At 48.1% G+C, this 15,271-nt stretch overlaps 1 protein-coding gene across 5 annotated transcripts in view; it reads left to right on the top strand.

The window, feature by feature from the left end:
• The window catches only part of PTPRU (protein tyrosine phosphatase receptor type U), an 88,599-nt gene that overhangs the window by 57,133 nt on the left and 16,195 nt on the right, over positions 1 to 15,271 (top strand). For 3 of the 5 annotated variants that reach the window (XM_070774933.1, XM_070774924.1, XM_070774927.1), the window contains 4 exons: positions 10,586 to 10,776; positions 11,480 to 11,555; positions 12,046 to 12,122; positions 13,824 to 13,841. In XM_070774933.1, the coding sequence (XP_070631034.1) occupies positions 10,586 to 10,776; positions 11,480 to 11,555; positions 12,046 to 12,122; positions 13,824 to 13,841 (362 nt within the window). The remainder of the gene's footprint in view (positions 1 to 10,585; positions 10,777 to 11,479; positions 11,556 to 12,045; positions 12,123 to 13,823; positions 13,842 to 15,271) is intronic. The other 2 variants (XM_019979718.2, XM_070774929.1) reach the window with 1 other exon arrangement.

Here is a 15,271-nt window from a genome sequence, read left to right as displayed (position 1 = left end):
AAAGGAAGTGCTCTGGAGTTAGACCTCGGTTTGCATCTCAGGTCCCCTGAGCTGTGTGACCTGAGGCAAGTGGCTTAACCTCTCTGGTTGTCTGCTTCCTCGTGTATAAAATGAGGAGGAAGATTGTCTCTGCTGGTGGTGCTGCTGGGAGACTAAATGAGAATGTATATACATCATTTAGTGCTATGGCTGGCCTGCAGGGAGAGGAGGGTGAGTCAGCTGTATATGTTAGGAGCTTCTCATCAATCGCTTCATCACACATCTTTTGATTCGACTTAGTGCTGATTTGTACAAAAGGAAATAGACTATTTAGGAAAATCATGAAGTCGTAATAATACAATAAACACTGCTGAAGCCCACTGGTGAATTTGAAAGTCATCTGAATGCGTCTCTCATAGCCCTTACCTCCCTCTTAGATGTAAATATTCCCTTGAAATTTATGTTTATAACTTTCTTGGCTTTTGGGGAGTAATTTTTACCATGTGTGCATGTGTCCCCAAACAGTGCATTCTATAATTTCGCTCATTCTGAGCTTGATAAAAATGAAATTGCTCTCTATTTTTCAGCTCAACACCATGTTTCCAACATTTACCCAGGTGGATGTTTTGCTATAGTTCATTTATTTTCTCTGATGTATAGTTTTCCATTGTATGAATATATCACAATTTATTTCTCCATCCTGCCATCCACGGGCATTTGATTTGTTCCTAGTTTTCTTGTTATTACAAACGAGGCTGCTGTGAATGTTCTTAAATGAATCTCTAGATGCACCTGCACAGCAGCTTCTGGAAATAAGAGCTGCTGGATTATAAAGTATGTGCTTGTTCTGCTTTCTGAGACAGGGCCAAATTGTTTTCCAAAGCGTCTTTGCCTGTGTTCATTCCTAGCAGCAGGGTGTAAGAGTTTGCATCACTCCACATCGAGATCAAAACTTGCCAGGCTTCTTCACTTTCGCCAAACTAGTTTGTATAAAGATGGTAATTCTCTATAGTCTTAATTTGCATTTCTCTGATTACTAATGAAGTTGAACATATTTGCAAATCATCATCGGCCATTCAGGTTTCTTCTTCCGTAAAATGCCTGTTCATGTCTTTTACCTAATTTTCTGTTTGGTTTTCTGTTGCTTTCTTAGTGGTTTTTAGGAGTTCTTTATATATTTAGGATGAGACTCATTTGTCTCTTATGAATTGCAAATATCTTCTCCCAATTTGTGGCTCATCTTCACTGGTTATTTATAGTGTCTTTGGATGAACAAATTTTTGTGTAGATTTAGTCAAGTTCATCAGTCTTTTCCTTTTTGATTTCTATTTTTGTGTTTGTTTAATGAATTCTTCTGTATGCAAAGTTGCAAGACATTTTTTACTTTTTTCTAAAACTTTTAATATTTTGCATTTCACTTTTACGTCTTTATCCATTTGTAGTTGATTTTTGTATGTGATATAAATTATTTTTTTTCTATAGGGAAAACCAACTGAAAACCATCGGAAAACCATCATCATAATACCTGATGATGTCCCAGCATCAGGTATTATAGTTCATATTTTCACCACTGATTTGCAGAGCCACCTCGTATCATATATCACATTTCCATATATATATGGGCTATGTTTTGGCTCCCTGTTCTTTATCATAGGCCAGTTTGGTGATTCCTGTGTCAGTACCAAACTAGCTAATTACCATAGGTATCTAGGTCTTGATATCTGAAACATCAAGCCCTCTCAACCTTATTCTTCACCAAGGATGTCTTGGATATATTTGCCTTCATTCTTTTCCTTAAAAATTTGAGAATCATCTCTTCAAATTCCTTGGAAAACTTTGTTGGCGGAATGTGCATTGAATCTAAGGATTGGTTTTCATTTTGTAAAACCAAAACTCGACATCCATTAAACTCCCTGTTCCCTCTCTTCTCAGTTCCTGGCCACCACCATTCTACTTTCTGTGACTTTGATTACTATCTCATATAAGTGGAATCATGCAGTACTTGTCTTTAGGGACTAGCTTATTTCACTTAGCATAATGTCCTCAGAGTTCATCCATGTCGTAGCATCTTTTAGAACTGCCTTTTTTAAAATTGCTTTTTGAAAAAATTAATTTTTTTAACTTTTAGTTTTTGGCTGCACCGCATGGCATGAGGGATCTTAATTCCCTGGCTAGGGGTCATACCTGTGCCTCCTGAAGTGGAAGCTCAGAGTCCTAACCACTGGGCTACCAAGGAACTTCCATAATTGCCTTTCTTTTTAAGGCTGAATAATATTCTATTGTATGTATATGCTTGCTTTTCTGACCCATTTGCCTGTTGATAGACACTTCGGTGGTTTCCAAGTTTTAGCTATTGTGAATAATGCTCCAGGCAAGAATATACTGGAGTGGGTTGCCATTCCCTTCTCTAGGCGATCTTCCCAACCCAGGAATGGAACCCAGGTCTCCTGCACTGTAGGCAGATTCTTTACTGCCTGAGCCACCAGGGAAGCCTGCTATGAACATGCTGCTGCTGCTGCTACTACGTCGCTTCAGTCGTGTCTGACTCTGTGCGACCCCATAGACGGCAGCCCACCAGGCTCCCCCGTCCCTGGGATTCTCCAGGCAAGAACACTGGAGCGGGTGGCTGTATACAAATATCTCTCTGGGTCCCTGCCTTCAGTACTTTTGGGTATATACCCAGAAATGGAATTGCTGGATCATATAGGAGGTCTATTTTGATTTTTTGAGGGCCTGCCATACTGTCTTCCACCGTGGCTGCACCATTCTGCATCCCCCTAGTAGTGCCCAGGGGTTCCCGTTTCCCCACATCCTTGCCAGGACTTGCTTTCTGTTAAAGAAAAAAAAAAATTTATAGCAGCCATCCTCATGGATGTGAGATGGTATCTCGTAGTTTCGATTTTCTTTTCCCTCATGCTGGAGTGATGTGATGTTGAGCATCCTTTCATGAGTTTATTGGCTGTTTGTGTACTTTATTTGGAGAATTTTTGAATTGGGCTGTTTGTCCTTTTGCTGTTGAGTTTTAGGAGTTCTATATTTATTCTGGATATTAATCCTCATGAGATAAATGATTTACAAACATTTTTATCCCATTCTGCGGGTTGCCTTTTTACTCTGCGATTCGTATCTTTTGATGAACAAATGTTTGCACTTTGATGTTGTCCATTTTGTCTGTTTTTTTCTTTTGTTGCTTATGCCTTGGGTATCATAGCCCAGAAATTCTCGCCAAATCTTGTGTCATGAAGCTTTTGCCTTATGTTTAGGTCTTACATTTAGGTCTTTAGTCCTTTCTGAGTTACTTTTTGTGTATGATGTTAGATAAGGGTCCAACTTCATTCTTTTGCATATGGATGTCCAGTGTTCCCAGCGCACATGGGGTACATTTTTAGAATATTATATTTCTAAGTATTGGTCATATAGGGAAATGCAATTGATTTTTGTGTGGATAGATATTGGTCTTATATGCATCCACCTTGATAAACTTTCTTTTTTTATTGTATAGTTGGCTTACAGCATTGTTAGTTTCAGGTATGTAATATAGTGCTTTGATATTTTTATAGATTATACACCACGGAAAGTTATTACAATATTATTGGGTATATTCTCTGTGCTGTGTATTACATCCCTGTGGCTTTTACAATTTATAACTGGTAGTTTGTACCTCTGAATCCTTTTCATCTATTTTGCCTTTCTTCCCACCCCCTGCCCTTGTGGCAAACCCTAGTTTGTTCTCCATGCCTGTGAGTCTATTTCTGTATTGTTATATTTGTCTATTTGTTTGACTCTTTAGAAGCTACTCATAATGTCATTTTTCTTCCTTTAGTTTGTTAGTGAGGTGAGTGACAGTTTTAGATTCTCCTTTTTTTTCCCTTTTTAAAAAATTATTTATTTTTAATTGGAGGATAATTGCTTTACAATATTGTATTGATAGATTTTCTAATGTTAAAATAACCTTCCATTCCTTGGGTAAATTCAACTTGGTCTGATGCGTAATATTTTTTTATGAATTATTGGATTTAGTATAATATAGTTCAAGATTCTAAAGCTGTATTCCCCAGTGGGATTGGCCTGTAATTTGTCTTTTTTGTGCTATCTTTGTCTGGTTTCTGGTATCCAGATTCTACTCGTCTTATAAAATGCATGGAGATCTTGTCTCTTTTTTCCTTATCACAGAAGATTGGAGTTGTTGGCTCCAACTCCCTGAAAGTTGGGTGGAATTCATCTGTGAAACCAAAAGAGTCCTTTTCTTTTGTTTTCTTTATGGAAACATTTAAAACTTTTAATTCAGTTTATTTAAAGGAAGAAAGAGCTCCTCTTCAAGCTTTCTATTTTTTCAAGACACTTTTAGTGTTTACACTAAAAGTGTAAAAGTGTAAAAAAATTTACAAGTTTTGTACATACGTTTTTCAAGATTTCTCCAGCACTAACCGATACAAAGCACAGTGAGATGGCACTTTTAGAGACAGCAGCTTCAGACCCAGAAAAGGGTGATGAGATGAGTTTCATATGGCTAAATCAGTGGCAAAACATAATTTTCTTTCCTTTCTTTCAAGGAGGCAGGAGAGCAAATAAGTGGTCACTTCAATATAAGGGGCACATGATCCATTCTGTGAGCAGTTGGGAACAGGGTAGAGCTGGGACAAGGACAAGACAAGCTGGGACAAGACACTTTTAGTGTCTTGAAAAAGGAATGTGTCTTGTCTAGGAATGTGTCCATTTCATTTATGCTTTCAAGTCCATTGACTTGCATGATGTTCTTTGTGACCTTCCCTCATTAAATTTAACTACAGCCCTGCGTGCTGCTGTTGCTGCTGCCGTTAAGTCGCTTCAGTCGTGTCCGACTCTGTGCGACCCCACAGACGGCAGCCCACCAGCCTCCCCTGTCCCTGGGATTCTCCAGGCAAGAACACTGGAGTGGGTTGCCATTTCCTTCTCCAATGCATGAAAGTGAAAAGTTAAAGTGAAGTCGCTCAGTCGTGTCCGACTCTTAGCGACCTCATGGACTGCAGCCCACCAGGCTCCTCCATCCATGGGATTTTCCAGGCAAGAGTACTGGAGTGGGTTGCCATTGAGCTGTTAATCAACTCTTCATCTTACAAACAAGGAAACAGAGATGCAGAGAGGAGAATCACTTGTCTGGGTCAAACCGCCAGAAGGTGGCAGAGTCAGGATTTAAATGCAGGTCTCTTTGAATTGCAAATTGCTGTTTGGGCTGTATCACGCAGGCCTGGTGGACCGGGTAGGATTTGGGTTGGCAGAGACGGGGAAGCAAAGGCATCTGTGCATGAGGAACAGCATGTGTAAATGCACAGAGGACAACCTGGCGAGGTCTGCTTGGGCTGAAAACTCAAGTGGGTTTTGGGGGGAGTGGGAGGTGGGGGTGGTGTGGGCATGCATCTTGCTGCTGAGTCCTAAGGAGAGACGGAGAGAGGCAGGAAACATGGGCTCTGCACCCAAGGAGCTCACTGTCTAGTTGGGAGGTGAGATGGACCCAGGAGATTCAGCACTGGGCTAACTGCTGGGGAGGTGGGGACAATGTGTTGCCATAGTCTTGAGAAGACACACCTTTGGGCAGGGGAGGTCAGGGTTTCAGCTGAGATGGATAAGATTTGATGAGGGGTGAGGAGGGGTGGACACTGAAGGCAGGATGCTGGACGCAGGGGTAAGGTGTGACGGCTGGGAAGCTCAAGATGTATTCAGGAGACTGAAGCTCAGTCTTAAGGCTTCTCTCTTTCTTTATGTCGCGTCCTGGTCTAGCTGCTACTTTTCTTTTCCTAACAGATTTTTGTTAGGAAGAGGCCAGATTTTTGTGGTTTAGAACCATGTTGATTAGATTCAACCTTAGTATGGAAATTTTAAATAGGGACTTCCCATGCTGAGTAAATGTTGAGCTGGGATGTTCCCAAGTTGTTGGAATGTGCCCCTGTGGATTCTGATCCTGCCCTGAAACCCTCACACCCTCTGGGTTCTCATCCTTCCAGAGCTCTTGTCCACTATGGGAAACCAGAGGGTTCCGGCCAAATGGTTCGTCAAATAAATGCCCCTTATTTGACACCGCAAATGCCCTCTTATCAGGAAGAGGAAATCAGAGGGAGACAATAGGGTCCCGGAGTCAGATGGGTCTGAACGTAAATCCTAATGCTGCCACTTAAGGAGCAGGGCACTTAACCCTTCTGGCCTCAGAATATAGAGTGGGTTGTTATGCCCTCCTCAAGGGGACCTTCCTGACCCAGGTATCAGACCTGTGTCCTTATGTCTCCTGCATTGGCAGGTGGGTTCTTTACCGCTGGCGCCACCTGGGAAGCCATACAAGGGAAAGTGTTAGTCGCTCAGTCGTGTCTGACTCTTTGTGACCCTGTGGACTGTAGCCCGCCAGGCTCCTCTGTCCATGGAATTCTCCAGGCAAGAATACTGGAGTGGGTAGCCATCCCCTGCCCCAGGGGATCTTCCCAACACAGGGATTGAACCAGGTCTCTTGCATTGCAGGCAGATTCTTTACCCTGTGAGCCACCCTGGAAGCCCCTATGTAACAAGGGGAATAACAATAATACCTACATCATAGGGATATTCTAAGGATTGAATGGCTTAAGAATCATGCCAGGCATATGAAAGCCCTCAGTATGTTAGATATTGTTAGCTATTGCTACAGGTTGTGTTTCTTTAAAGTTGCTTGCTAATTGCAAATAGCGAAGGAGTATAGTGTGCTGTTGGTTGCATAACTGGTGGCCTGTCTTCATCAAGGGTGGATGGGAATTGGGGGAAATGCCTGTCTTTGAGGGAAATCTAAGGATCCTCATTTTCAAATGAGGAAACCGAGGTCCAGAGAGGTCAAGTGACTTGAATTCACATTCAGGCTTCTCTGACTCCACACTCAGTGTTCTTTCCTCTGGGCCTCCAGTCCTCCCCGCAAAACATCAGCTGTCCAGTGGTTCAGTTCAGTTCAGTTCAGTTCAGTCGCTCAGTCGTGTCCAACTCTTTGCAACCCCATGGACTGCAGTACACCAGGCCTCCCTGTCCATCACCAGCTCCCGGCATTTACTCAAACTCATGTCCATCGAGTCGGTGATGCCATCCAACCATCTCATCCTCTGTTGTCCCCTTCTCCTCCCACTTTCAATCTTTCCCAGCATCAGGGTCTTTTCAAATGAGTCAGGTCTTCGCATCAGGTGGCCAAAGTATTGGAGTTTCAGCTTCAACATCAGTCCTTCCCAGTGAATATTCAGGACTGATTTCCTTTAGGATGGACTGGTTGGATCTCCTTGCTGTCCAAGGGACTCTCAAGGGTCTTCTCCAACACCACAGTTCAAAAGCATCAATTCTTCAGTGCTCAGCTTTCTTTATAGTCCAGCTTTCACATCCATACATGACTACTGGGAAAACCATAGCTTTGACTAGATGGACCTTTGTTGGCAAAGTAATGTCTCTGCTTTTTAATATGCTGTCTAGGTTGGTCATAACTTTTCTTCCAAGGAGCAAGCATCCGGTGGTTACTCCCCCAAATTATCCCATAATCATTATGGAGCTGGAGAAAGACAAGAAGCTGAGGGCTGGCTCTTACCTTCCTTTCTCTTCTCTTCCTTTCAGGGGCTTCCAGCTGTGTGGGCAAGCTAGTCCTCAGGATCTGTGTGTGTGTGTGTGTTAGAGAGAGAGAGATCCCATGGGAATGCATGGGTGAGAAGAGTAAGGACATGTCTTCTCTGGGCCCAGGAAATGGAGCATCTTCTTGGCAGCATCATCATTCATCATCCTTTGTCCTCTGGTGGTCTTGTTTGGAGAACATCTTGTGTTGCTCTCGGGCTCACCTGGAAGCTGTCCAGATTTGGCTCTGGCTTCCTCCCAACCAGAGGGGGCATTTGCTCGTCTTCAGCCATTGCCAGATGATTCCATGCCTACTTGTGAGGCCGTATCAGGGCTTTCAGCCTTTCAAGATCTCTGAGATGAGCTGCTGGATTTTCTGCCTGGAGAGCTCACTATGGAGCTTCAACACGGTTTCCGTGAAGAACCCTTAGAGACCCCTTCAGAGATCTCAGAGATCCCCTTCATCTCTGAGATCTTTGAACCAGCAGAAATCTTTTTCTTGGCTTGAAATTTGTGTGCTTGTCTTGTGTGCTTGTTGTGGATGCTCTAAGAATTGTCATGTCTTAGACCAGGATCCAGTGGTGGAGAAGGACCCGGGCAGAAAGGCCACCTCTTGTCAACCATCTGGCCTGGCTTTCTGAGACTCAGGGGGATCCTCCTTTTCCTGGAAACTCCCGATGATGTCCACAGCCCCATCTGCAGGTGCTCATGTGCCAGGCACTGGGATGGGTGCTGTATATACATAATCTTGGTATAGAATCTGCCTGCAGTGCAGGATACGCAGGAGACCTGGGCTTGATCCCTGGGTCAGGAAGATCCATCCCCTGGAGAAGGAAATGGCAACCCACTCCAGTATTTTTGCCTGGAGAATCACATGGACAGAGGAGCCGGGCGGGCTACAGTCCACAGGGTCACAAAGAGTCAGACACGACTGAAGTGACTTAGCGTGCATGCACATTGAATATTTATACCATCAGATTGGAGAGTAACAGTTTTAATCTTCATTTGCCATATGAAAAGGGAAATTTCTGGAGAGTAAGTAACATCCCCAAGGTTACATGCAGAGCTGGGATTTGATCTGAAGCCTGTCTGACACCAGATACTGTCTCTTAATCGCCATAGTATACTGTATTCCCCTGAGGATATTTCATGAAACAAACAAACTGTCTGTGGTAAAAGACGGAGGTGAAACCTTGCTATTCCCACCCATCTCTTGGAGATTTAAAATACACACTAACTTGTTGGAAGCCCTAGGAGGTTTCACAGGGGAAAACAACTGACTTATTTTTATTTAAACCAGAATTTCACAAACTCCTTTAAAACACAGAACCCCTCCCCATGACCTTCTCTTTGTTGAATACGTGAGTCATCTGGCAAGACCAGTATTTTCTGAAACACACTTGGGCAGCCATGACTTTAGGCAAATCTCTCCTCTTCAGATCTCAGTTTCTCTACCTGAAAAATGAAGGGCTTGAGGCATTTGACCACAAATGTGTAATGGGTGGGCTTCCCTGGTGGCTCAGACAGTAAAGAATCTGCCTGCAATTCAGAAGACCTGGGTTTGATCCCTGGGTAGGGAAGATGCCCTGGAGAAGGAAATGGCAACCAACCCCAGTATTCTTGCCTGGAGAATTCCATGGACAGAGGAGCCTGGTGGGCTACAGTCCATGAGGTCACAAAGAGACATAAGTAACTCACACACACACACACACACATACACGTGTGTAACTGGTACGTGGCTTGCCCTCCAGCTGTAAGCAACTGGAAATCTGGATAAAACATGTGAAACAGTTGTTTTCAGACATTGGGCACCAGGCAGTCTGCCACTGTGATTCCTGAGAAAAGCAAAACAAACCGAAGCACCTGCCTCGCATCGCCCCTCTACCTGGAGGCAGCTTTCAAACCTTGGCACAGGAAGTGGAACCCAAGCAGGGCCCGCAGTCTCCCTGATTTGAGGAGGCAGAGATTGGAGTTTGGGGAGGTGGAGCTACCCGGGGTGGGGTTGCAGTGTCTGTCTGAATACTGCATTCATTCCACCCATTAGTAAGACTGGGAATTAAGAGTCCAGACCTGAAGGATGGATATGAGTTCACTGGGCATCAGTGGGGAGAGGGGCAGAGGAAGACCATGTGTGAAGACTTGGGAAGGGAGGCCCCCTGGGAGTCCTCCGCCTGCCCCTGCCGGCTCAGAGCTGGGCAGAGAACAGTGGTGAGACATGCAGAGAAAGCCCCTGCACAGCAGCCAGCCCAGGAGGAGGGAATACATGCTGAGTGTGTGGGAGTGAGTGTTGGAAGCTAGGTGTGGCTGAGCAGGGCTGTTCCTCCATCCCAGGACCTGACCCTGGGGACCAGGGTGGGATGTTCTTGGGGAGGCTGGCCAGGAGAGCTGGGGAGTGGTGGTCCACGGGGAAGGGATGGTTTTCTGGAGTGTGGGGCAGCGTGAACCTCTCCACCTGCTCTCCATGGGCTGAGCTGCCACACAGGCTGACAATGGAAATGCTTGCGCTGGAGAAACGCCTCTATTCAGGTGCTTCCCGCTCATCTGTGGAGGGGGTGGCAACGGCAGCTAATTTGGGGACTTGCTTGTCTGAATGGGGTGATTGCTGGGAGTTGTCAGTGTTTCAGATTGTTCCCTGGAAGAGGGGGAGGAAGGAGGGGATGTCTGGGTTCTGCTGAGCGCTGCCCCCTGCAGGCAGTGGATGAAGTCACAGAGGGGGCCCTCGCTGGGGAGCCCGGGAGGGTAAGGGGGTGAGGGATCCCAGCCTCAGGGCTGGGCCAGAAGGGTCCCCAGAGCGGGGGGCCCGATCCCCTCATTCTACCAATGGGAAGATCGGGATGCCCCAGGGAAGGGGCTCGTCCAGGGCCACCCAGGGCGGCCCAGCCAGCTGCCTGGCTCCAGCAAACAACCCGGACATCCTCCACGCTGGCTGTGCTCCCATCCCTCCCTCGGCTCCCCTGAGTCCATGTGGGGTTCCCCCGGCTGGGGCCTGTGCACGTCAGGAACCCCTTTTCCCTTTCTCTGGCTGCAGGAGACCAGCGCGGCAGTGGGGTCACTGAGGCCAGCAGCCTCCTGGGGGGCTCACCGCGGCGGCCATGTGGCCGGAAGGGCTCCCCGTATCACACGGGGCAGCTGCACCCCGCGGTGCGTGTGGCCGATCTCCTGCAGCACATCAACCAGATGAAGACGGCCGAGGGCTATGGCTTCAAGCAGGAGTATGAGGTGCCTGCCCCCGTCCAGCTGGGACCCCTCGCCAGGGCCTCCCTTGGCTCCTCCTCACTGTGGACCCTGGCAGCCCTCAGCTGGTCCCTGGATGGATCCTTGCCCTGACAGTCCCCATTTTAAACTAATTTCTTGGCCTTGACCTTGGTGCTAATCTCAGCCTGACCTGGTTTCTCCCTCATCCTAACTCTGACTTAAAAAGTGTCTGAATCTTATGTCGGTCTCTGTCTGGACCCTGCCAGGATCCTTTTTCTATCCCTGATGTGGACCTGACCACCAATACTGACCCTGACCTCCAGCCTAAACCCCAGTGTGACTTTGACCCTAACTTTCATCCTGAGCTCCGTTTGAACTCTGACTCGAATCCCATTCTACCTCCGTCTGGACTTATTTTGACCCTCACCTTTACCTTCATCCCAGCTCAGACCTGGATTTGACCTAAGCTTAACCTTCATTCTGAAATGTCTCTGAACTATAATTACCTCTTTCCCCCTCTATTTCTCACTCCCCTCCCCACACTGCTCGGTATTAAACTTAGTCCCTCACATATAAAGGAATATACAGTGACTTCATCTCAGGCCCCAAGTTTAACCCTGAACCTGACCCTTACTGTGGTCCTGCCTCCTTCTGCTGACAGGGTCGGGCTCTTGGGAGGGGAGGGGCTTCCCTCCCCGCAACTAACTATGCCTTTCCCTTCTGACAGAGCTTCTTTGAAGGCTGGGATGCTACAAAGAAGAAAGACAAGGTCAAGGGTGGCCGGCAGGAGCCCATGCCTGCCTGTGAGTCCTGCGGGAGGGCCTGCGGTCGGGGGCAGTGGGTGGGAGGAAGCAGGAAGAGGGACAAGAGCAGAGTGAGCCATTTATGGAGGGCCTGTCGCAGGCCAGGCTGTGCGCTGAGCACCCCGCTCCTCATCTGACTTAGTATTCTCAGCAGTCCTGTGACGTGGGATGTAGTAGAACTCCCACTTTACAGATGAGGAAACTGAGGCTTGGGAGGTTAAGCCCTGCTCCCGGCGTCACACAGCTGACACTTGCCGGAGCAGCACCGGGCCTCGGGCCTCCTTGACGCTGCAGCCCCGACTAACCACTGGCCTGTCCTACCTCCAGCAGTACGGAGGGCCCGCTGGTCAGCCCTGAGTCTCTAGGTTCCCTGACTGCCCTGCCTGTGCCCTGGCTCTGGCCTCCAGGAAGCCTCCCCCCTACTGCCCCGGGGCTGGGCTCCCCAGTTCAGCCCCTGCCCACCCCATGGCCACGTGCTCTGTGTTTCCAGACGATCGGCACCGAGTGAAGCTGCACCCGATGCTGGGAGACCCTGACGCCGACTACATTAACGCCAACTACATAGACGTGAGTGCCTCAGCCCGTCGTGTCCGCCCACTGGCCCTGGCCGCTCCAGGCTCACTGTCCGGGCTGGGCGGGGCCGGCAGGGAAGAAGTCGGGGTTCACATGGCTGGATTTCTGAGCGCCCCCACCTCCTGCAGTCAGTGCCAGGGAGCTCAGCGGAGGGGAGGACAGGGTGGGCGGTGGCTGTCAGGAGGGCTTCCCTGGGGTGGAGTGTGAGTGAAGCAGAATGGAGGCAAGAGGGCAGACAGCCAGGCCTAGAGGTGAGGACAGGTCCCTTCTCCGTGAGGGGCCCCGAGGCTGGAGGTGGGGTTCTCACGGCACACAGTCAGGCTGAGTCAGGCAGGGGCTGGACTGTGAAGGCCTCGAATGGCAGGCTGAGGAGCTGGGCTTTTTTCCTAGGGGCGTCAGGGAGTATTGGAAGTGTTGGGCTGTGACAGACTCAGGTTAACTGACCATGTAGTGTGTGCCAAGCACTGTGCTAAGCACTTTATGCCAAATATTTAATTGTCTATAATCCCGACAACCACCCTATGCTGTGGTCAGCATCGTGGCCTCACTTTACAGGTGAGGAAAACTGGGGCTCAGAGAGGTGAAGCCACTTTTCCTCTAGGTGACCCAGCTTGCAAGTGGTCAAGAAGGGAGCCGCGTCTCAGCTGGTCGGGGTCTCCAGAGCTTTTGCTGCTGATGACAAGGCTGTCCTGCCAGCTGCAGCAGCTACTGGTCAGGCTGGACCAGATGGAGGAGGGGCTGGAGACAGGGCAGGCAGCCAGGGGGGCCTGGGCTTGGGTGTGAGGAAGAGGCGATGAATCTGCTCCCCAAGTGTGGATGAGAGTGGGACAGGACAGGCCCAGGGACTCTGATCAGACTCCCCGACCAGCAGCAAGTCAAGTGTGCAGAGAATCACTTATTCATTCGTTAGATGTTAAATATATTTTGAGCATCTTCTGTGTACCAGGCATTGTGCTGGCCACCGGGAATACACCTGTGAAAAAGGAGACATAGTCCCTGCTTTCCTTGAATCCGTAGATTCTAGTCGGGGAGGCTCATAAACATACAAGTAAAATGAATTCAGGTTAGATGGGCAGTCACAGGCCAGGAAAGAGAAGTGAATGACTTTCTCAGCATCGTACCACGAAGGTAGTGGTGGGGTCAGCTTTAGCTGTGTTGGGCTGCATGGAGGCAGAGGGCTTGTGCTGGCTTTAGGTGGCTGGAGAGGGAAGGGAAGGGTAATCTCAGGCAGGATCAGTGTGCCAGGTCAGACGTGTATCCGGAAGCGGGGGGCAATCAGGGACGGTGGAGGTGACCTCTCTTCTCCTTCTTCACTTCCTCCTGGTGGCCAGATGCGCTCGCCCATATTTGCCAGAATCCCTTGCTTTCTCGCCCACCCACCCCTCCCCCACCCTCTCCCCAGGCTGCAGTATGGTTGGACCTGGCCTCGCCTCTCAGACTTGGGCAGCTTTGGGGACAGGGACAGGGGCCTCGCTTCGGGGTCCTCAAGGCCCTAGTCGGCTTCTCCTGGGGTCCTGCCAGGGCCCTGCCCCTGCCCTTTTCTTGCCCAGGCCCGGCCACCTGTCTCTGCTCTGCCACGCCTGCTGGGCATCACCCATTCCAGCCACTCCTGTGCTCCGCCGTCCACCTCCATCTGCCTCTGGCCTAATATCTGTCTCTTTTGCTTTGTCCTGTTCCCTCACTGGAATCATTAAGATTCGGATAAACCGTGAAGTAAGTATCTCTCTCCCGTTTCCTCCTCCTCCTGTCTGTCTGACCGGCCGTATCTCAGGCTCTCTCACAGTCTCTGGCTGTCTCTCTCTCTCTCTCATCTCTGTCTTCCTTCTCCTCCACTTGTGTGCCCAGCACCAACTGTCCACTTCAGCAGTCTGGTCAGGGGCCCCCGGGACTGAAAGTTTGACACGACCCCTGTTGTAAACAATGCCCTCCATCTCCTCTACCCTAAGGGGGGGCCTGCAGTGTCCGGGTACCTCCCCAGGTCCTAGCCACCTCCCTGGCCACCACCTCTGTCGCCCTTCTCCCCAGCTCCCTGTGCCCTATGAGTCCTCATTAGCCATACCTTCTGTGGGTCTGGGAGTGGTCGGGTGGCAGGAGCTGCCCTGGGTGCCCTGTCCCCCCACTGCTTGGGGGTCCGGGCCTTCCAGGGAGCAGGGGTGGCCCCAGGCACTCCCCTTTAATAGTAATTTCCCTTGTGTTCCAACCCTTTGTGATCAGTTTGCTTGAAACTCAACCCTCACCACTTTGCCCCAAATTTAGCCCTAATTTGAATGTTTTATTTTGGGGGAACAGTTGGGTATTTTATCTTAAAAAATTTTGCTATGTTTGGGCCTTATAAGAATTAAAAAAAAATTTCATCTAGCAGAGCCCTCTCATTTGATTTTTTTAATGTAACTTTTGTAACAGTTGATACCCGATGGGATTATTTTTGGGGGTACCTTGTCTATTTTATCTTCTTTTTTCTTTTACACATGTATGTCTGCCTTTTTTCTGATTGCAAAAATACAACTCATTATTAGACTTTCAGACAACGTGTATATGCTTGGGGCCTTGCACTAATATATAAAGTGTAAGGTCCCTGCTGTCGCTTCTGCTGGAGATGACAGTTGTTCCTTAAGTGCTCCTAGATACCCTCTGCCTTATTTTGAGTTTCTTTACACGGTTGATTTGTAAAGTTGCTAAACTTACATGGAATATTAGACCCACAGAAGGCAATGGGTGTACTCAGCATTAGCACCCCCATTAGGAGGTGATGAATATAGATCATTATATATATTTTTTTACTTAAAAATTTTTTTTATTTTAAATTTTTTGGCCACGCGGCGTGGCCTATGGGATCTTAGTTCCCCAATCAATTTCCCAATCAGGGATTGAATCTGTGCTCCCTGCATTGGGAGTGTGGAGTCTTAACCGCTGGACGGCTGAGCAATCCCTAGATCATTATACGTTTTTACATCTCAATCTCCACATGACACATTCATTTAGTTGTTGCCAGACTCTTAGCGAAATTCCCTGAGGGGACATGGCTTATTTCATTTTCAAAGGCCTGTTACCAAAAACATTATTGGCTGAGTACGTGCTCTGTGCCAGGCACTTCTGGCACCTCATGTCATCTTTGCCACACTCTATGAGGTTGAGACCTGCAC

Source organism: Bos indicus, chromosome 2 (assembly GCF_029378745.1).
Source record: "Bos indicus isolate NIAB-ARS_2022 breed Sahiwal x Tharparkar chromosome 2, NIAB-ARS_B.indTharparkar_mat_pri_1.0, whole genome shotgun sequence".
Classification (NCBI taxonomy): Eukaryota; Metazoa; Chordata; class Mammalia; order Artiodactyla; family Bovidae; genus Bos; species Bos indicus.
The sequence above is the reverse complement of the archived record's forward strand: the minus strand, read 5'-3'. Positions and strand labels throughout refer to the sequence as shown.